Genomic DNA, 21,513 nt, shown 5'->3' on the forward strand with positions numbered 1-21,513 from the left:
GCACCATTTTCTGGCAACCAGATCAACCTGAACCGCCGATATCAGGTCCGAGCCTTTCACAAATACCCCGAATAACGAGGCAGGGCCCAATTTTTCAACCTATCTCCCCTTAATGATAACTAATCGTTTATACGATTTAACAGCTCCTAATTGGACGTAAGACAAGTAGCTGGCTTGATGCACCGATGCAAATGATGCTGCGTCCCGTATAAGAAAGTCGCGGAGATATTTCAGTATTAATTTCCGTTGTAAATATGCCAGATGAAAGCCGTTTGAGCCAAACGACCGGGCCATCGGTCAAACTTTATTAAAACAAACATCGAGATTGCGGCCTGTGAAAGGGATTGGTATGCTAATTTTTGCGAATACAGAAGGCTTATTATAAATAGTCGATGTGGAAAATTATTTATGTTATTTCAGGTGGAATTTCAGATACGACTGGTTGGGGTTTCTGGTGGAGATCTAGCTACAATTACTGAAGCTGTGTGAGAATTTTCGGTCTCACTTGAGCTTCTTGAAGATTGAATTCGTTGAAAGGTTGGTCAGAGATGATGAGGTTTGGTATGAAAATATAGGTTTTCGAACACGAATAATCGATTGAAAATAAAATCGTGAGCCTATCTCTTTTCGTTTAGATTTTCATCTTCGAAATGGCATTTTTCAAAAATTGCAAATTTCAATCTGCGATATCTCCTGTTATACTTGTCCGATCCAATTGAGATTTCCGGTTTCGTAATCAGCACTAATCAGGCTTCGATACTAGATCTAAAACTCGAATTCGAAAATCCCAAATTTTTGTGTCAAAAATGAGCAAGGGGTTAGACCCCCCTAAAATCACATATTTGGTCCTCTCTTTGCGAAGTACGGTGTTTTGTCATTCCTCCAGTGAAAGAAATTCATACAAGTGGCTTTGAAGATTCCAAAAAACCAATGAGTTGATGAGCCAATGGAAAATTGCACCGTGGACAGCCTTTCAAAGTGAACTCAAAAGTGAAAGATGGAAAAATTAAAAATTCTTTTTTCTCTAAATCAGCGTCGAAGATCCATAAGTTTGGTATGGAAATATAGGTATTCGAACACGCAGAATCGATTGAGAATAAAATCGTAAGCCTACCTCTCTTCGTTTAGATTTTCATCTCCGAAATGGCATTTTTCAAAAATTGCAATTGCATATCTGCGATATCTCCTGTTATACTTGTCCGATCCAATTGAGATTTCCGGTTTCGTAATCAGCACTAATCAGGCTTCAATACTAGATCAAAAACTCGAAATCGAAAATCCCAAATTTTTGGGTCAAAAATGAGCAAGGGGTTAGACCCCCCTATAATCACATATTTGGTCCTCCCTCTGAGAAGTACGGTGTTTTATCATTCCTCCAGTGAAAGAAATTCATACTAGTGGCTTTGAAGATTCCAAAAAACCAATGAGTTGATGAGCCAATGGAAAATTGCATTGTAGACAGCCTTTCAAAGTGAACTCAAAAATGGAAGATGGAAAAATAAAAAATTCTTTTTTCTCTAAATCAGCGTCGAAGATCCATAAGTTTGGTATGGAAATATAGGTTTTCGAACACGCAGAATCGATTGAGAATGAAATCGTAAGCCTATCTCTCTCCGTTTGGATTTTCATCTCCGAAATGGCATTTTACAAAAATTGCAAATTTCAATCTGCGATATCTCTTGTTATACTTGTCCGATCCAATTGAGTTTTCCGGTTTCGTAATCAGCATCAGTCAAGCTTCAATACTAGATCAGAAACTCGAAATCGAAAATTCCAAATTTTTGGGTCAAAAATGAGCAAGGGGTTAGACCCCCCTAAAATCATATATTTGGTCCTCTCTCTCAGAAGTACGGTGTTTTATCATTCCCTCAGAGAAAGAAATTCATACTAGTCGTTTTGAAGATTCCAAAAAACCAATGAGTTGATGACCCAATGGAAAATTGCACTGTAGACAGCCTTTCAAAGTGAACTCAAAAGTGAAAGATGGAAAAATAAAAAATTCTTTTTTATCTAAATCAGAGTCGAAGATCTATAAATTTGGTATGGAAATATAGGTTTTCAAACACGAAGAATCGATTGAAAATAAAATCGTAAGCCTACCTCTCTTCGTTTAGATTTTCATCTCCGAAATGGCATTTTTCAAAAATTGCAAATTTCAATCTGCGATATCTCCTGTCATACTTGTCCGATCCAATTGAGTTTTCCAGTTTCGTAATCAGCACTAGTCAGGCTTCAATACGAAATCAAAAACTCGAATTCGAAAATCCCAAATTTTTGGTTCAAAAATGAGCAAGGGGTTAGACCCCCCTAAAATCACATATTTGGTCCTCTCTCTCAGAAGTACGGTGTTTTATCATTCCCCCAGAGAAAGAAATTCATACAAGTCGTCCTGAAGATTCCAAAAAACCAATGAGTTGATGAGCCAATGAAAAATTGCACTGTAGACAGCCTTTCAAAGTGAACTCTAAAGTGGAGGATGGAAAAATAAAAAATTCTTTTTTCTCTAAATCAGCGTCGAAGATCCATAAGTTTGGTATGGAAATATAGGTTTTCGAACACGCAGAATCGATTGAGAATGAAATCGTAAGCCTATCTTTCTTCGTTCAGATTTTCATCTTCGAAATGACATTTTCATTTCAAGATCGCTTTAGTACTCAGATTTTTTACTAGAAGAGTTGCTTGTTCGGAATGTGTATCAGTTTCCGACCTGTGATAATTTTTCTGGAAGATAATGAACTCGAAAGGAGACCTTCGAAAATTCCCAAAAAGATGGGGTCAGTTAAAAATTCGACCGAAATGACCTATTTGCTACTCTGTCTAAAAATCAGGGTGTCCTACTACTGTCTTAGTATATGGAGTGCATAGTACATAGAATTTGTTTTGAAGATCAATACAATTCAGCGTATTACAGTATGCAAATTCGTTCTACTTGACTCTATTCGTTAATGTTGAAAGAACCTCTTCGGGCTGCTGTGACATTTATTGAAACCTGCTCAGATTTTTTCTGAACGATATGCAAAACTATTCACCACTCGAGTGGGTATATATCCATATCTGATCTTGCATAACTAGTTCCAAGAGGTCCCCAAGACGATTATGCAGTTTATATCTGCAACTGCACCGTAAATAGTTGAAACTGTACCTAGACAAGTGGTAAATGTGAGATAATCACTACAGCATTATAATAAAGCACTCAACAGAATCTGTTATTAGATATGCGAGAAACGTTACTTTGCCTTTAAGATGCTGAGTCATCAGAATACAAATAAAGATACTTTAGCAGATGGAGAAGACTATAGTAGCGAGTGTTACAAAATGAGATCAACAAACTTCGAAAAAAAAATTTAAACTGCGACTCCTAGATGTTTTCTCTATGTCACAATTTCCAGAAAATTTACGAGAAAGAAACGGGATATACGAATCCGGACTCGAAAACCAAACAGCGAATATGAGTGTAAACACTCATCTTGAATCGCGTGGATAGAGATATTTTCATAATTTTATTGGGCCCAATTCGTCGACATAGTTTTATACGAGAATATCAACGATAAAAATTTATTTTCGGACGAACGGTCGCGTGATCTCGGGTATTTAATTGCAGAGAGAAATATGGGGTTTTTGATCCAGAACAAAGGTGTTGAGACTATCCATTCGGTGTGTTGATGTGTCACGTGATTTATTGCGCTCGAAGCTTGAAAGTTTCGTTTTTTGGGCGATTCTTAAACTCGCGTCATCCTGTACCGGATGAATCCAACAAAACAGTACACAACTGAAGTGTTCCAGCGAAAAGAGTTGTTTTATCATACCATACCTGCATAATCCTGGTTTTATGAATCAATAAGGGTCCGAAATCTCTAGGTTGAAAGGTTGCTAGGTGGCACAGTTTTTCGTTTATGTGTAATAAATCTGAGAAGAAACAAGCAACCGTTCAGTCTTGACGAAGTTTTAACTGACCCCATCTTTTTGGGAATTTTTCGAAGGTCACCTTTTCAGTGGACTATCTTCCAGAAAAATCATCACAGATCGGAAAGTGATACACATTCCGAAGAAGCAACTCTTCTAGTATAAATCTGAGAACCACATCGATCTCTAAGCAACCGTTCAGTCTTGACGAATTTTTCAACTGACCCCATCTTCTTGGGAATTTTTCGAAGGTCCATTTTGGACAAGCGTATCTACCAGAGAAATTATAGACGGTCTTAATGAGCTATATAGTTTGAAAGGATATATCATTATTGGAAATTCCCTCCGAATAATATTTTCGTGAATTGCACCACTTACTTCACACCTGTAGCTACGTCTCTTCGATAAAATGCGCGATTCTTCCATCTATAGCTCTTTCGCATCACATTTTCGCAGCAAAAATCCAAGAATGCCATCAGTTTCTTGGACAACAGGAACAAAACGCCCCATAAACGTGTTCGCTGCCCCAAGTGGTCGTTAGAGGCATTAACTCTTAATTGTTGACGAGGAAAAACACCAGCCAAGTAATTAATAGAACGACTTTGCCATCTCTGGTTATTATATCCTATACGCGATGTGAGTTCTTGGAAATAGGTAACTTTGATTGTACGTTTCCGATGCTGGAATTCTAACAACTGTCTATGGAGATATACCGAGAGGCGTAGAAAACAGAACACCCCGTATCATTGTATCCATCACATCACTTTTAGTGAACATGGGTCCCAATGTTTGACAGGGACAGTGAAGGATTGAAATAAATCAAATGAATAAAGTAAAGGCATTAAGATTGTAGAAATACTAGGATACGCGATATGGTAGTCTTGGAAAAAATATATTTCACTGTAATATATAAAAGAGTTACTAATATTAGATATTCCAGTCTAACATAAATAAAGATTTTATTCTCGAATGGCGCAGTCTATCCTAATCAGAATTGAATTATGTCAACTCCTCCTCTTCCATCTCCAGATGTCACAGAATCCAAAGGATATCTTTTCAAGATGAATTTATTGGAAAAATGAAAAATGCACTTCTAAGTATACTCCTCATCCTACCCAGAATACTTTCAGTTTGATCTATACCCAGGAAATCTGGTCTAAATTTGGATTCCAATTCTTGGAATCATTCAGATCATCCCAAATAGTGCTCGATATACAGAGTGAGTAAAAAGTAACGGACATAATTAATATATTCGGTATTTACCTACTGTAAAGGAAAAATTGTTTCTTTTGACCTCAAGAATCTACTGTTAAAATATTTGTATAGTTCCCAAAATTCATTTGACCTCGTCGTCTATAGCGTTTTCGCAGAATACTGATGTGTCTGTTATTAGAATTGATTGATTGTCCGGACTTTGTATCATACGGTGTTCGAAGGAAACTGAACAATCAACAAACAGTTCCAATCAGTACCTAATAACAGAAAAGCAGGCAGTTTTTTGCGTATCATGGAAATAAAAGATGAGTTTTTATTCCTTAACGATTTAATAACATGTGATCAAAATCTCATTAGATGACACCACGAATTTTTTTACCAAGGCGAACATCTTCCTCTTAAATTAAGCACCTATTAAAGAAGCTCAAGTAAAACACACAATTTGGACTGTTCTTGTTTGTGATACTTTGGGATGCAACTCTAGAGTCCTACAGATATTTCTCTCCGAAACTTATCAAGAGATCCAAAACCCTCCTGTCGAACAAGTCGCAATTCTTCATTTCTGAAGAATCGGTGTAAGTCAGCAAGTTCATATCTTCCGGCATTTCTTCACCTTCTGACAGAGAAACTTGAATAGTGGAAATTGCAATCACCAAACCGGTATTAGCGTATTTTTTCCATTGATTCATGAGTTTCTCTAGGGAGAATAAGTTAGAGACGTCAATCTCGTAATTTTTGAGAGTGTCCGATAGGAATTGATGGTAAAGCTTCAGGTAGTCTTCGACGTTGTTCAAGACTTCCTTGTCCCCAGCGCTGAGCAGGAATTGGCAGAGGTCTAAGACTGGAGTGCTCAAACTTGATATTTGGAAATCTATAAGGCATACCGATTGGGGATTTCCTTCTTCCTGAAATGGAACGAGAATAGTCCATGCTAAAGACAATATACAACAGTACTCACATCGTTTTTGAACAGCATGTTGTTATTCCAAGAATCTCCATGACAAACCACCATACGATCTTCTGGGTCCACATCTATGTACACAACATTCTCCACGTCATCTTCAATCGGTTTATACTTGAGTGCCAAATCAGTTCTACCATTTTCTCTCAGCTTCTTCAAAACGTCCCTGAGAAGTGGACCAAAATAATTCTCGGCGTCAAAAACTGACTTAAAATGGCACCACACGTCGTCCATACTAGATGTTAACCTCTTGAATTTCTCTGGTTCTAATTCTTTCATCGCGAAGGAAATCGAGTGGAATTTTGCGTAAGTTTCGAGGACCAGGGTGACTTTTTCGTGATTCATCTGTAATTTTTTGTCCAGCATCCGGTATCCGGAATATTTCATATTTTCCAGTATCATCATCCTCTGGTTCTCCTCCTCTTGCACCCAGTACACTTCTGGTAAGATATTCATGGTGGAGTTGGTCTTGTGTCTCTTCAAGAAGTCCTTCATTTCTGGGAAAACCGTTTGGTACACGTAGAATTCCCTTTGCGAGGCGATTCTTATGGCTGCTTTCTCCTTGGTGTCCTTCGGACACTTTGATTTTTTCCTTATGAAATGGAACGGTTTCGACGAATCTTTCGGGGTTATGTTGAAAAAGACCACTTCGCCCAGGTAATTTTCACCCTTTGCCACAGCGCCCTCTATGTTGATATCGTAGTTCTTGATGTTGTTTTCAGACGAGAATTTTCCGGCAAATTCACTGAGTTCTTCCATTTTGGTTGAGGGTTTCGCGACACGAAATTCACTGTGGACGAACAGTAGGTAGTGGAGTTGTGAAATTGTCGATTTCCTCGTTTTAAAGGGGAGATTTACAAGGAGAAAGGCATTATCTTGCAATTTTAATTTTAAGTACGTTTGAATCTGAGTATAGTCTGACATGAGAACTTTGCAATCATAATTATTATTCGATTTGCATGAGAATAAGTCGTGATTTTGGTCGAATTGGGTTTTGAATGTGGGTTTTTTTGGGCAAATTGTCTAGTTAGTGTTTAAACGCTTGATTACACCTTTATATACCAGAGATTGAAGCTGCAGTGTGTTCAGATATGCATCAATCTCTGGTGGAGTTCCTATACTTTTACTCCAGCAGTCACACAAGATACACTGCTCGGAAAATGAAGAAGATAATAAAAATGGAAACAGTAAGCATAACTTCTTTGAAGCGACAACATATACGAGGATGTATTGATATCTAGTTAGTCTTGACCAGTTCCATGCATAAAAAACATATTGCGTTACCATGGCAACGAACAATAACTCATTAGAAGTGTCAGTGTGAAGATTGAGGTGAAAAAAGTAAACCAGAGTTACGCAATAAAGTAAAAGAAAAAAATGTCCACCGAAATTGTGAAAATCGAAAAATTGGAGTATCGAGCCATCACCAAGTACCTGTATTTAAAAGGGTGAAGAGGTAAGCAGATATACGAAAATATGCTTAATACCCTTGGTGATCAATGTCCTTCGTATGCGACCGTGAAAAATTGGACTGCAAGCTTCAAAAGAGGTAAATTTTCCATTGAAGGTGATGACCGATCGGGAAGGCCAGTTTCTGTGTCAGTCCCTGAAAATATCGATGCAGTTCGTAACATGATTTTATCAGACCGTCGAATTGGGCTAAAACGGATATCTGAAGCACTGGATATTGCGTACGAACATGTTCATCGTATAGTTCACGTCAATTTGGACATGAGAAAAATTGCTGCAAAATGGATCCCCAAATGTTTGAATGTTGACCAAAAGCGTGCAAGGGTAGAAGCATCGTGTTCGATTTGTGCTCGATTTGAAAACGATGTAGACTTCTTAAACCGAATTGTTACTATGGATGAGACTTGGGATCATTTCTACGATCCAGAAACAAAGCAACAATCGATGGAATTTCCACACTCTGGTTCTGCAAGACCTAAGAAGTTTCGTGTCCAAAAATCTGCTGGAAAAGTTCTTGCTTCAGTTTTTTGGGATTGCCATTGAGTAATCATGATTAATTTTTTGGATAAGGGTAGAACAATAACAAGAGATTACTATTCGACATAACTGACCACTCTACGGCAAAAAATTAAAGAGAAAAGACGCGGAAAGCAATCCAAAGATGCTTTGTTTTTGCAGGACAACGCCCCTGCCCACAAATCTCATGTTGCCATGCAAAAAATTCGTGATTTAGTGTTTGAATTACTAGAACACTGCCCTCATACACCAGATTTGGCTCCATCCGACTATCATCTCTTTCCTCAACTGAAAAAAGTTTAAAAGGTCGTAAATTTATATGTAAAGCAATACTGAAAATTTTATTCAAGTGCAAAAACCAATTATCCTTTCGAATATCCACTTCAATTTCTGAACAGTGTATGATCAGATAAGAAAACGAGATACAATACTTCAAAACTGTTCTATCAAAATAAGATAAAAGAGATTAGTTTCGCATTGTAGCATTTAAAAAAAATAGTTATGACTGAACACGAGAACAATCAGTAAGATAAGAGGAAAATAAACATTTCGATGTAAATATTTGCTAGTACGGTCCTATACTAATTGTCCATTTGAGGAAATTATGCAATATTAAACAATTTAAACCACATTATCATTCCAATAGAGCGGTCTGCCTCTTGTTTCATCCTCCGAAGGCCGAACTTGATCAAGAATGATCTAGCAGCGGTCTCGTTCTATACAATACCCGCATATTGATCCACTGCAATTCATCAAAATTATACTCCTATCAGTTTTTCGCGATCCATTCTAACGCGAGTACACAGTGCAGCCATGATTTCGGACGAAATTCTGGGAGATATCTCCGCGGCAGTGAAAGAAATCATGAAAACTGAAGGCTTCGAAGATTATAAATTCGAGATTGAGGGTATGTCAGAATCCGGCGACAATTACATGGGTGAAGTTATTTTTTTACGCGTGGAACCGTTGGGAGACGATGGAAAATCCTACCATCTGGTCCTGAAGACCGCCAAGAGATCGAAGGACTTGAGAGGAGCCCTCCCGATCGAAATTTTCTACAACAGAGAACTGTACATGTATTCCGACGTCTTCCCGGCCTACAGGACCTTCATCAAGGAGGTGAGACCGGATTTCGGGTTCGATTTCCTTCCGAGAGTCCTCTATTTCAACCGGGAATACCTAAAAGAGACGATCGTCATGGAGAACTTGAAGAACGAGGGTTTCAAACTGTGGGACAGGAAGAAACCCTGGAACCTCCAACATTCGCTGTTCGCCATGAGACACTACGGTAAACTGCACGCTTTATCCATGGCGTTGGAGGACCAGAGGCCTGGAATCTTCGGCGAGTTGAGGAAGAACCTGGGTAACATATCGGACGTTTTCGATAAAAGGGTGGATTTCAAGAAGTTCTACGAGGAGCCTGTCGAGCACATCATGGGGTTGCTGAGGAAGAACGGCAGGGAGGATCTGGTGGTCAAATATGACGGTTTGGTCGAGGAGGCTCTGGATCATATATTCAACGGAAAGACCGAGGATGAGGACAGGATCGCCATCTGCCACATGGATAGTTGGAACAACAACTTCATGTTTAAGTACGAGGTGAGTACAGAATGAAATTATCGAGCACGGAATGATACTTATTTCCCACTAGTGGGAAATGAACTTTTCGCACGGGTGGGAAATGAACTTTTCGCACGGGTGGGAAATGAACTTTCTGCACGGTTGGGGAATGAACATTCCACACTAGTAGGAAATGAATTTTTCGCACTAGTGGGAAATGAACTTTTCGCACGGGTGGGAAATGAACTTTCTGCACAGTTGGGAAATGAACATTCCTCATCAGTAGGAAATGGATTTTTCGCACTAGTGGGGAATGAACATTTCGCACCAGTAGGAATTGAACTTTTCGTACGGGTGGGAAATGAACATTCCTCAACAGTAGGAAATGAAATGGATTTTTCGCACTAGTGGGAAATGAACATTTCGCACCAGTAGGAAATGAACTTTTCGTACGGGTGGGAAATGAACATTCCTCAACAGTAGGAAATGGATTTTTCGCACTAGTGGGAAATGAACTTTTCGCACTAGTGGTTGAATTCTCATCTATCTTGAATACCTTTTTCCCGATTTCAGAACGATGACGAATCCGAGCCATCAGAAGTGCGTCTCCTGGATTTCCAACTGTCCGTCATGGATTCACCCGCCAAAGATTTGAGCTACAACATTTACGCGACTTGCGACAATTCGTGCCTGGATCACTTCGACGACCTCCTCCAAACCTACCACCGATCTCTGGTAGAGTCCCTGAGGAGTTTGGGTAGCGATCCCTCGAATTTTTTCAGTTTGGAGGACCTACGCAGGCACTGGAGGAAATACGGCCTGTACGGACTGTTTCTCTCGATAACGCTGATAAAGATCGAGTTGTTGGAGAAGACGGACGCGCCCAAGATCGAGGAAATGGCCAAACACGAGAATATGCTAGACGGTTTTAACGTGAAGGTGTCCGATCAGGAAGAGTACGATAGGAGGATTTTAGACGTCTATATTCACTTCGGGGATAATTTTCTTTGAGTGTGAAAGGGAGGAATTTTAGTCTGTTGAATGTGGAAAACCGTAAGCCTCTGAGTTGCTCAATTATTGTCCTGAAGAATTTGTGTGCATTATCGTATAGATAGTTATAGCGAAGGTGTGGAATTATTGATATTTTCCACCTGTATTCTGATGGATAACTATAACACTGTAAGTAACTGTTTCTTCACTTCGAGTGTCAGTTTTACCGCATTATTTATCGGATGTAGGAACTTAGTTGTGAACGCTATAATGTTTTCATGAAACAGGACAATTTACAGCAGACTTACCCATGAAAATTATCCGAATTTCAACTATAACTTGGAGAGGATTATGAAAACTTGGGAGAGAAGCATGAGACAATGTAAAATTACTATTATTATACTATTTTTATGATTAAATATATTTCAAAGCAAAAAATGATCCTTAGACATTTATTTCGAGCTCCTCTCACAATTGAACATATGAATTGATCACAAACAAGTTTTGGCGTAATTTTTGTACACTGCAACAATCCTACTTTTGTAAACGTCATTATCCTCAATGTCCCCAATTTTCAATGAAGTGAGCAGGTCTGGTGCATTTCCACCACCGGAAAAACTGGGAGCTTCTTCCTTGTTCGTCAACTGTATTTTGATGACTACGGAAGACATGATCAGTCCTATAACTGCGTATTTTTTCCAATGTTCTCTCAACATCTGGAAGGTGAAAATTTGGTCTGGTTCTAGACTCAGGTTTCTCAATGTTGACGCTAGAGATTCGAAATAGTACCGGAGTAATTCATCGAATTGGTTGGTTATGGTATCTTCGTCGCATGAGGTGTATAGGTAGTAGCTTAAATCTGAAGCTGGGGAACCCAGGGCAGAGAGTTGAAAGTCCAAGAAGCATACTCCTAGGGGTTCAAGGCTTTCTGGTGTCTGTTGAAGAATAAGTAGGGTATAAGAAAAAATTCTACTATGCCACAGTTGACTTGAAGTTGATTTCCAATAGCATATCAGAAATGGCATGAAAATACGAATTCAAAATCAAATTTAGGCCGAAATGGTAAGAAAATAACCAATTGTTAGATTGAGTGATAAAAAGAACCTTTTCCGCTAATAGCACCTAATAAAAAATTCATATATCAAATGATAAAAAAGTGCTTGGCTTACCTGATATTTGAACATCAAGTTATTAATCCAACAATCACCATGTGTAATTACAACCCTGTCTTCAACCTCAACAGTCTGAGAAAGCGTTTCCAGAGTATTTCCAGGTAAATCTTTCAATTTTTCAACTATATTATCCAGTCCAAACTCCTTTAGAACCTTTATAGCATCTTCCGTATAATGCCTGAATAAATCCCTCACTTGATCGTCATTTAAGTAATGTTTATATATGCTCTCCATGTCCCTGGTTAACTCTTGGAAAATCCCTGGTTTCCTTACACGCAAAGCCATGGTTGAAGCGTGATATTTACCGTAGTAGCTCAAAACTGTTTTGATATGCTCCAAGTTCATTGGTTTCCTCTTGTTCCAGAGCCTGTAACCTTCCTTTCTCAAATCTCCCATTATCATCGTTTCATGTTGGTACTCCGTGTTGATCAGGTATGTTTTAGCTACGTTTTCCAGCTTATATTCTGAATTTGACTCTGTGAGTAGTTGGCGTAGAGCTGGAAACACTTTGGAATACACATGCGTCTCTCTTATGTCCAAGACGCCATCTCCTAAGGCTTTCCTCATATCCTCGGATCTTCTAGAGGTTTTCATCACGAGATCATATTTTTTTTCTCCAGTTTTCGGAGTCACACTGAAGAAAACTATTTCTCCACCGTAGTTTACGCCGTTTTCTGTCTGGCCTTCTATGTGGTATTCGTATTGGGAGATACCTTCATCTTTCATTATTTTATCGACGAAGATTTTCAGATCTTTGATTATCTCTTGGTGGAGCATCGTTTGTGTTTTTTGCACTCGAAGTGTCAGGTTTAGAAGACGGTTGAACAATGAAATAGGTACTGGCGTACGTCATTTTATATCCAATTAGATGATTAGAACAGGAGATAGTTCGTTTCAGTGTTTTTGATGCGATAAGATTACTAGTTGCCAGATGACGAATAGGTAAACTAAGTGACAGAAAAAAAGAGCACCTTGTATTAATCAATTCATTATTCATGTGTTTGATCTCATGCATAATAATCAGGTTATCAGAAGAAACACAAAAATCCCTTGAGGAAATATTAACTTAATTGCAAACTGATGCTCAACAATCAGAATTCTTCTGATAAATTCATCAGTTCTGGATGTTGTGTTTTCTACGTTACTTAGTTTATAATAAATATCCAATAGTTATCATGGAGACCTTGAATGGCATAATGCACTTGAAATATAAATGATTATATATCATTTAATTCACAACACATCGGCGCCAGGTTGCTTAATACGGTGTATTTGGTATTGGTTTCGATCTCTTAAGAATAATGAATAATTATTGAGGATGACTGTTGCTATCACTTCACTACGACTCAAAGAGCATCTCAATTTTCACGGCAAAAATTAAAAGAGACTCGTACCTATCCAAATTTTGAAGCAACGTGCATTCGAATTTACTTTTATCTTCACAATTTTTGATCGTGTATTCAACGAAGAATGATCTCGATACGTCTCTGTATAGTTGGACCTGCTCAAGGTCGTAATCTATGCAATTTCGTTATCTGTGTGTCGGCTTCATCCTGTCTCATTTTTAACAATTTGGTGAAGGTTGAACGTAACAGCAACACATATGAGAACATGGTCCAGGGGAGTTCCCGTTAAATAAAGCGTTCGATTCCATCAGTTTTATCCGCGTCCTCTGAAGTTATGGAGTCTGACGAGATAGAGCAAGATGTACGCGGCCTAATTCATCAGCTCATGGTAGAGGAACACGTGGAAAACTATGACGTACACTTCGATGGTAAATCGGAGGCTGGGGATAACTACGCTGGCGAAATACTGTTCTTGAGGGTGGTACCGAAAGACGGCAAGAAACCTTACAGTTTGGTCGCCAAAACCGCCAAGAGGTCCAAGGAATTGAACAAGTGGATGCCAATCAACATGGTCTACGACAGAGAGGTCCTAGTCTACGCCAAAATCTTCCCCACCTTCAGGAGACTCATCGAAGAAACGAACGCTGGTTTGAACTTCGATTTCGTGCCAAAAGTGTACTGGATAAGCGACGTGGTCTCGAAGCAGACCCTGATCTTCGAGAATCTCAAGAGCAGAGGCTTCAGGCTTCACGACAGGAAGAAACCGTGGAACCTGGAGGAATCTCTGATGGCCATGGAACGCTACGGTGAATTCCACGCCCTCTCCATGGCCCTGAGGGACCAAAAACCGGAGGAATACAGTAAATTGGCTGCGTTGATGCCTGATATTGCCAAAGAGTTCAATAAAAACATGGATGTTAGGGCTTTCGTTGAACCTCCCCTCAACAGTATGATGGAGCTGTTGAGGAATAGGGGGAGAGACGATTTGGTGAAGAAATACGAGGGTTTTATCGAGGAAGTGGAGGATCTTATGAACCATGAAGTGGAGAATGAGAGTGATAAGATTGTGTTTGGCCACGCTGATTGCTGGAACAACAATTTTATGTTCAAATACCAGGTAGGTGAGCCTTTTCAGTCTGAAAACTATCTAAGAGCATAAATTCAGCCTTCAGGGTCTCTTCCTGATACATTTCCAAATATTTCAGGATGACGATGAGTCTAAACCGACAGCCATCTGTCTCTTAGACTTTCAGCTATGCCTTTCCTGTTCTCCTGTGCAGGATTTGAGCTACAACATCTACACCACTTGCGATAAGACATGCCTGGATCATTTCGATGAGCTCCTGGTGACTTACCACGCATCTTTATCCAGATGTCTTCGAAAATTAGGGAGCGAACCTGATGATATTTTCACCTTTGAACAATTGAAGAAGCACTGGTGCAAATATGGCAAGTTTGGGTTGATCACCGCTCTCTTGGTCTTGAAAATATGTTTGGTAGATACGGAAGATGTTCCAAATTTCACTGACATCTCCAAGAATGCTGATAACGTTCAAGAATTTTCAGAAGCGCTGAATATTCAAGTGAAGAATCCTGAGGAGTACAACAGGAGGCTTCTGGATGTGTTTGTTCATTTCGGAGATAATTTTCTCTGAGGAAATTATTTTGAGAGTGATGTTCTTCATCGAAAAGTGGCAGTTTTTCTGGGAATTGAAGACTGACTCGTTTCAACTCCAAGTTTCCATTTTGATCAGAGAAAATGTTGGGGTACATTGCAGTATTTATCTATTGACCACTATGATTAATGTTAGGTATCAGAAAATTTTATTAACAATGTATAGGTGAAGAATAATCAAAGTTAAATACCTACAGGAAACTATTCGTGAGTTATACACAATATTAATAGTGAAGGAATAAAGAAATCTTAAATATTTGAATGGTTTTCTTGCATGCAAATTGATTCGACGTGAAGAACCTCAACCCTACTTTGAATTCAGATGAAATTAATTTTTTTCATGAAGCTGTTGCCCCTCAATGGAGGAAAACAATGTTTCTGAGTTTCATTAAGCTTTGAAACTTTGAAATTTGAGTAAATTGAGCATTTTCAGATATTCAAAATCTCCAATAGGCATTTTTTCGAAAGTCATGTTGATTTTGATTTCCCAAGAACGTCTGCCGTAGCCAAATAAAATAAACTGATGATATTTACGGTATTCATCACAAAGAACCTCTCGCAAATAAACACCACATGAACAATGGGTTATAAATCGGCTTAATTCACTACAAACAAGTTTTGGAATAATTTTCAAACACAGCAATAATCCTGCTCTTGTAAGTGTCATTATCCTCGATATCACCAATTTTGAATGAACTGAGATCTGGTCCACTTCCAAAGTCAGTGAAACTGGGCGCTTCTTCCTGGTTTGTCAGCTGAATTTTGATGACTTGACTTGCCATAATCAGTCCGAAAACTGCGTATTTTTTCCAGTGTTGTCTCAGCTTCTGGTAGGTGAAAATTTCATCTGGGTTCAGACCTAGGTTTCTCAATGTTGAAGCTAGGGAATCGTAGTAGAACTGTAGCAGTTGGTCGAATTGGTTGGTTATGGTGTCTTCGTCACATGAGGTGTATAGGTAGTAGCTTAAATCTGATGCTGGGGAACCCAGGGCAGAGAGTTGAAAGTCCAAGAAACAAATGCCTAGGGGTTCAAGGCTTTCTGAGCTCTGTTGAGGAAGGAGTAAGATATGAGAAGAAATATAGGATATAGGTACTCGCTCACTACAAAAGGGTTCAACTCACCTCATACTTGAACATCATATTGTTAATCCAACAATCTCCGTGCGTGATGATAACCCTGTCTTCAACCTCAACAGTCTTAGAAAGCACCTCCAAGACATTAACCGGCAAGTCTTTCAATTTCTCGAAGATATCATCCAGTCCAGACTCTTTCAAAACATTCAGGGCATCTTCCACATACTCCCGAAACAGTTTTCTTATTTCTTCGTCGTTTAAGAAATGTTTGAACATATTCTCCATGTCGCTGGTTAACTCTTTGAAAACCTCTGGTTTCCTCACACGCAAAGCCATGCTTGATGCGTGATATTTACCGTAGTTGCTCAAAACTGTTTTGATATGCTCCAAGTTCATTGGTTTCCTCTTGTTCCAAAGCCTGTAACCTTCCTTCCTCAAGTCTCCCATTATCATCGTTTCATGTTGGTACTCCCTGTTGATCAGATATATTTTCGCTACATTTTCCAGCTTATATTCTGAATTTGACTCTGTGAGTAGTTGGAGTAGAGCTGGAAACACTTTGGAATACACGTGCGTCTCACGTATGTCCAAAATACCATCCCCTAAAGCTTCTCTCATCTTCTTGGATCTTCTCGAGGTTTTCATCACGAAATGATATTGTTTGTCGCCTGTTTTTGGTGTCACACTGAAGAAAACTATTTCGCCGGCGTAGTTTAGGCCTTTTTCTGTCTGGCCTTCTACGTGGTATTCGTATTGGGAGATACCCTCATCTTTCATTATTACATCGGTGAAGATTTTCAGATCTTCCAATATCTCTTGCTGGGGCATCGTTTTGTTATCTAGATGAATGCACACACGTTTCTAACTCGGTTAACAATGAATTATTCGCATTCATTAGAGGTTTGTGTTATATCCAATTTCGTACTCTACGATTTAAATAGAGAACGAGTTGTCGTGTTTGTGACGTGATAAGATTACTATCTGAGAGATGTTTGGTGGGTATTGATTACTAATATAGGTACATAATTGCTATCAGACAGACCTTGAGCGGTATAAATTTTCTTGGATGCATGAATATATGATTTTATCAACAACATTGACGCTAGTTACGTAATATAAGTAGTGCATATACTAGATAATTGTTTTGATCCTTGAACAATTGAAGAGAGTAGATTCGAACCTAAAGGGCCCCCTTTTCAATTTACAAGCAATATTTTTGTGGAAGGTAGAAGTGTGACTAACTGATTTCCCAATTTTTTTCGTAAGAATCCTATACACTGTTGAGTTTTTACCCAATGTATGATACACTGTTGAAATTGCCATCAAATCACCTACCTAACGATGCAAAGATATACCGGGTGTGTCTTTTGAAATAGGTGACTACTAGGCTTTGCATATCCACAAGTGTTTAGACTGAAAGCATCTGTGATTGTTTCTCATAAACATAGAGACCAAATAGTACGAGGATATATTGAAAGATTCTTAGCTTACTATAGAACCAAACAATATTTCAATGTCGAAATATTTTATTACTCAACATATTCTCCTCTTAATTGGATACATTTATTACAGCGAACCTGCAACGTCTCTAGACCTTTAAAAAAAATGTTTCTTCTTGCTCTGCAAACAAGACCTCCACAGCTTTTATTACCTCCTCGTTGGAAGAAAATTTACGACCTTTTAAACTTTTTTCTGTTGAGGAAAGAGATGATAGTCGGATGGAGCCATATCTGGTGAATAAGGGGGGTGTTCTAGTAATTCAAACCCTAAATCACGAATTTCTTGCATGGCAACGTGAGATTTGTGTGCAGGGGCGTTGTCCTGCAAAAACAAAACACCTCTGGATAGCTTTCCGCATCTTTGTCTTTAATTTTTTCCCGTAGAGTGGTCAGTAATGTCGAATAGTAATCTCCGGTTATTGTTCTACCCTTATCCAAAAAATCAATCATGGCAATCCCAAAAAACTGAAGCAAGAACTTTTCCAGCAGATTTTTGGACACTAAAGTTCTTAGGTCTTGGAGAACCAGAGTGTCGCCATTCCATCGATTGTTGCTTTGTTTCTGGATCGTAGAAATGTACCCAAGGGTCATTCATAGTAACAATTCGGTTTAGGAAGTCTATATCGTTTTCAAATCGAGCACAGATCGAACGCGATGCTTCTACCCTTGCACGCTTTTGGTCAACATTCAAACATTTGGGGATCCATTTTGCAGCAATTCTTCTCATGTCCAAATTGACTTGAATTATAAGATGAACGCGTTCGTACGAAATATCCAGTGCTTCAGATATCCGTTTTAGCCCAATTCGACGGTCTGATAAAATCATGTCATGAACTGCATCGATATTTTCGGGGACAGACACAGAAACTGGCCTTCCCGATCGGTCATCATCGTCAATGGAAAATTTACCTCTTTTGAAGCTTGAAGTCCAATTTTTCACGGTCGCATACGAAGGACATTGATCACCAAGGGCATATCTTCGTAAATCTGCTTACCTCTTAACTCTTGATGATGGCTCGATACTCCAATTTTTCGATTTTCACAATTTCGGTGGACATCTTCTTTCTTTTAATTTATTGCGTTACTCTGGTTTACATTTTTGACCTCAAACTTCACACTGACACTTCTAATGAGTTATTGTTCGTGGCTATGGTTACGCAATATTTTTTTTATGCATGGAACTGGTCTAGGCTAACTAGATATCAATACATCCTCGTACATACGTAAAAGTGCTTCGGGCGTGAGATGACAGTATTGCATATTGACATTTTTAGTTCATTGTATCCCTAAAGAGTGTCATATCTATAAGTTGACTTTTCAAGGAGATTCCGATGTTTTTATAGCGTGATTTCGCATACTTCCAAGTCATCCGAAGGGACCATCGAATACCCCATACTTTCCCGACACAAATCACATCCGAATGCGGGAAAAATCATCTCCATTGTCCGCGGCCATATCCAGGAGTTTACGACCGTATTCCAGACATTTATGACGCGCCATCACTTTCGTTTTCTGCGGGAATTTCATATTTCGCCGATATGCATATACTACGGCCGATAGAGGAGATCCGAAAAATGGCAGCTTCTTCTCATGAATGACATATTCGAGTGTGGGTAGAGAGTCAGTAGACACGGATCGGTCTGGTAATTTATCGGAAAATGGGAAAAGTTGGGGATGGAGACTGTCGAGATGGTCAGGGACTATTTGAAGGATAGAGAAGGATACGAACGTGGTCGCCAACGGAATAAAAACAAATCTAATGTACGTGTAGTGGAAGGAGGGACAATCAATTCTTGAGGCTGATGTATACTTTGGAGACAGCGACGTCGAAGGTGGAAAAAGGGTTCTCTATTATTGTCAATACAAAGAGACAATTTGTGTTTGAGATATGTAGGATATTCTCTCAGGATATCCAAGAAATCGTTTGTTAGGTTAAGTATCAGGATGCACTGTTGAGATACCTAAGAGATATTCTCAAAGGATGCCGTAGGGAGGTTTTCCAAGGATGTTTCTTACATTTCTTGTTGATTTACGGATACTCCTGCCAAGATATCCCAGAAGTTTTACGGAGGATGTCCAAGGGATGTCCCTTGAGGATATCCTAGATATGTCGTGTTGGGTTATAGATTTACGCATATCCTATGAAGGCACCATATCAAATTTTATCGAAAATTTCCCAAAGAATGATATCCCAGGAAATCTAGTCAAGATATCCCAGAAATTTCCAGAAGGATGCTCTTAGTATAGCATCTGAGGTTATATCCCAGGTATTTCTCGCCGAATATGCCCAGATTTCAGGATATTCTCTACACATATGACATGCCTTCATATAATGCTCTAGAGATGCCCTCTTAGAGGATATCCTAGATATGTCTTGTTAGGTTAGATGAGGTTGAATTAGGTTTTAGAATATCCTAGATATGTTGGGTTATAGATTTACGCATGTCCTTTGAAGGCACCATATCAAATGCTACCGGAAATTTCCCCAAGAATGATATCCCAGGAAATTTAGTCAAGATATCCCAGAAATTTCCAGAAGGATGCCCTAAGTAGGTATAGCATCTGAGGATATATCCCAGGTATTTCTCGCCGAATATGCCCAAATTTCAGAATATTCTCTACACATATGCCATGCCTTCATATAATGCTCCACATATGTCCTCTTAGAGGATATCCTAGATATGTCTTGTTAGGTTAGGTGAGGTTGAATTAGGTTTTACGATATTCTGTTGAGATATTCCACAATTTTCTCATAGGATGCCAAAGCATGTTGAAATGATATCCCAGATACCTATATCTTGTTAGGTTAGATTCTTTGATTTCGGATACTCCTGTCAAGATATCCCAGAAGTTTTTCGGAGGATGTCCAAAGAATGTCCCTTGAGGATATCCTAGATATGTCATGTTGGGTTATAGACTTACGCATATCCTATGAAGGCGCCGTATCAAATGTTATCGAAATATTCCCACAAAATCATATCCCAGGAAATCTAGTCAAGACATCCCAGCAATTTTCAGAAGGATGCCCTAAAGTATAGCATCCGAGGATATATCCTAGATATTTTTCGTCGAATATGCCGAGATTTCAGGATAATGCTTCAGAGATGTCCTCTTAGAGGATATCCTAGATATGCCTTGTTAGGTTAAGTGCGGTTGAATTCGGTTTTAGGATATCCTGTTGAGATATACCACAATTTTCTCATTGGATGCCAACGCATGTTCTCTGAAATGAATCCCAGATGCCTCTATCCTGTTAGGTTAGATTCTTTGGATGTATCTTCAGAATATTCCAGAAATGCTTCCATAGAATGCCCTTGGGACGTTTTTAATAGTTATCCAAAACATTTATTGATAGGTTATATAACGTATTGAGGTATCCCAGAAATTTTACCCAAAAATGTCCCCCAAGGATATTCCAGATATATTTTGTTGGCTATCGATTTAAGGATCTAGATTATGTAATAAGATATCAGAGGCAAACTCTGTCTGTCTCTGAAGATATCCTTCAACGAAGGATATCCTTTGAATATATCTCGGATACTTCTGCTAGGTTAGTTTGGGTTCCAGGATATCCTATTGAGAAATTCCAGATAAATTCTCGTAGGATTTCCAGTGAGATTAATTCAAGAATATACATTGGGTCCCTGGCTTCTCCGCCTCTGTTCGGTTATTCACAATGTCCCTGATCTGAGAAGAATACATCGACCCAAGTCTAACAGGGGAAATGGAAAGTCCGGTCATCTAATTAACCGAAAAGATAATCCGGAAGAAAAACGTAGCCAATCACGATGCTTGCTTCGTTCGATTGTCCACAGGAACCCCCATCCGGGTAGTTTTTCTGATAAATCGATTGGAAAACGTACGGATTTCTATCTATTAGTTTCCGACTGGTGTTATTAACCACTGTCCGAATGAAACCCGGGTTCACATCATTTTTCAACAGTCTTGATACTCTTGGTTCAGTCTGCTATAACTTCTCTAATCAATATAGTCCCATTTATTGGAAGAGAACTTGTTCAAATATACATAGTTCTTTCTTGATTTTATCAAAAACTGACTCATATATTGAATTTTGCGGAGTCCTACTCGAAGAATTGGGTAAATGCGAATAACGTCCAGTTGCAGGAAAGTC

General features: G+C 38.9%; 6 protein-coding genes across 6 annotated transcripts in view; 2 read left to right on the plus strand and 4 right to left on the minus strand.

The window, feature by feature from the left end:
• Positions 1–21,513, minus strand: part of LOC123314716 (monocarboxylate transporter 12) — a 122,859-nt gene that overhangs the window by 37,084 nt on the left and 64,262 nt on the right. The gene's annotated exons all lie outside the window — the stretch shown is intronic.
• LOC123314725 lies at positions 5,429–6,942 on the minus strand. The gene is made up of 2 exons (XM_044900036.1): positions 6,077–6,942; positions 5,429–6,023 (listed from the first exon to the last, which is right to left on the minus strand). The coding sequence occupies exons 1-2, from the start codon at positions 6,836–6,838 to the stop codon at positions 5,607–5,609; spliced, it is 1,179 nt and encodes a 392-aa protein (XP_044755971.1). The 5' UTR covers positions 6,839–6,942; the 3' UTR covers positions 5,429–5,606.
• On the plus strand, positions 8,682–11,056 carry LOC123314721. Its single transcript, XM_044900031.1, has 2 exons — positions 8,682–9,664; positions 10,199–11,056. Exons 1-2 carry the CDS (start codon positions 8,879–8,881, stop codon positions 10,634–10,636), a joined length of 1,224 nt encoding a protein of 407 aa, XP_044755966.1. The 5' UTR covers positions 8,682–8,878; the 3' UTR covers positions 10,637–11,056.
• LOC123314722 lies at positions 11,019–12,636 on the minus strand. Its single transcript, XM_044900032.1, has 2 exons — positions 11,785–12,636; positions 11,019–11,550 (listed from the first exon to the last, which is right to left on the minus strand). The coding sequence occupies exons 1-2, from the start codon at positions 12,562–12,564 to the stop codon at positions 11,107–11,109; spliced, it is 1,224 nt and encodes a 407-aa protein (XP_044755967.1). The 5' UTR covers positions 12,565–12,636; the 3' UTR covers positions 11,019–11,106.
• On the plus strand, positions 13,252–15,064 carry LOC123314720. The gene is made up of 2 exons (XM_044900030.1): positions 13,252–14,250; positions 14,339–15,064. The coding sequence occupies exons 1-2, from the start codon at positions 13,468–13,470 to the stop codon at positions 14,786–14,788; spliced, it is 1,233 nt and encodes a 410-aa protein (XP_044755965.1). The 5' UTR covers positions 13,252–13,467; the 3' UTR covers positions 14,789–15,064.
• On the minus strand, positions 14,902–16,862 carry LOC123314723. Its single transcript, XM_044900034.1, has 2 exons — positions 15,931–16,862; positions 14,902–15,854 (listed from the first exon to the last, which is right to left on the minus strand). Exons 1-2 carry the CDS (start codon positions 16,708–16,710, stop codon positions 15,414–15,416), a joined length of 1,221 nt encoding a protein of 406 aa, XP_044755969.1. The 5' UTR covers positions 16,711–16,862; the 3' UTR covers positions 14,902–15,413.

The sequence above is a fragment of the Coccinella septempunctata genome, chromosome 6, assembly GCF_907165205.1.
Source record: "Coccinella septempunctata chromosome 6, icCocSept1.1, whole genome shotgun sequence".
Classification (NCBI taxonomy): Eukaryota; Metazoa; Arthropoda; class Insecta; order Coleoptera; family Coccinellidae; genus Coccinella; species Coccinella septempunctata.

Coding starts and splice junctions, on each gene's coding strand:
- LOC123314725 (XM_044900036.1), bottom strand. CDS start 6,838: ATGGAAGAACTCAGTGAATTTGCCGGAAAATTCTCGTCTGAAAACAAC. Junction 6,024..6,076: donor ACATGCTGTTCAAAAACGAT/GTGAGTACTGTT, acceptor GTTCCATTTCAG/GAAGAAGGAAATCCCCAATC.
- LOC123314721 (XM_044900031.1), top strand. CDS start 8,879: ATGATTTCGGACGAAATTCTGGGAGATATCTCCGCGGCAGTGAAAGAA. Junction 9,665..10,198: donor ACTTCATGTTTAAGTACGAG/GTGAGTACAGAA, acceptor TCCCGATTTCAG/AACGATGACGAATCCGAGCC.
- LOC123314722 (XM_044900032.1), bottom strand. CDS start 12,564: ATGCTCCACCAAGAGATAATCAAAGATCTGAAAATCTTCGTCGATAAA. Junction 11,551..11,784: donor ACTTGATGTTCAAATATCAG/GTAAGCCAAGCA, acceptor ATTCTTCAACAG/ACACCAGAAAGCCTTGAACC.
- LOC123314720 (XM_044900030.1), top strand. CDS start 13,468: ATGGAGTCTGACGAGATAGAGCAAGATGTACGCGGCCTAATTCATCAG. Junction 14,251..14,338: donor ATTTTATGTTCAAATACCAG/GTAGGTGAGCCT, acceptor CAAATATTTCAG/GATGACGATGAGTCTAAACC.
- LOC123314723 (XM_044900034.1), bottom strand. CDS start 16,710: ATGCCCCAGCAAGAGATATTGGAAGATCTGAAAATCTTCACCGATGTA. Junction 15,855..15,930: donor ATATGATGTTCAAGTATGAG/GTGAGTTGAACC, acceptor CTTCCTCAACAG/AGCTCAGAAAGCCTTGAACC.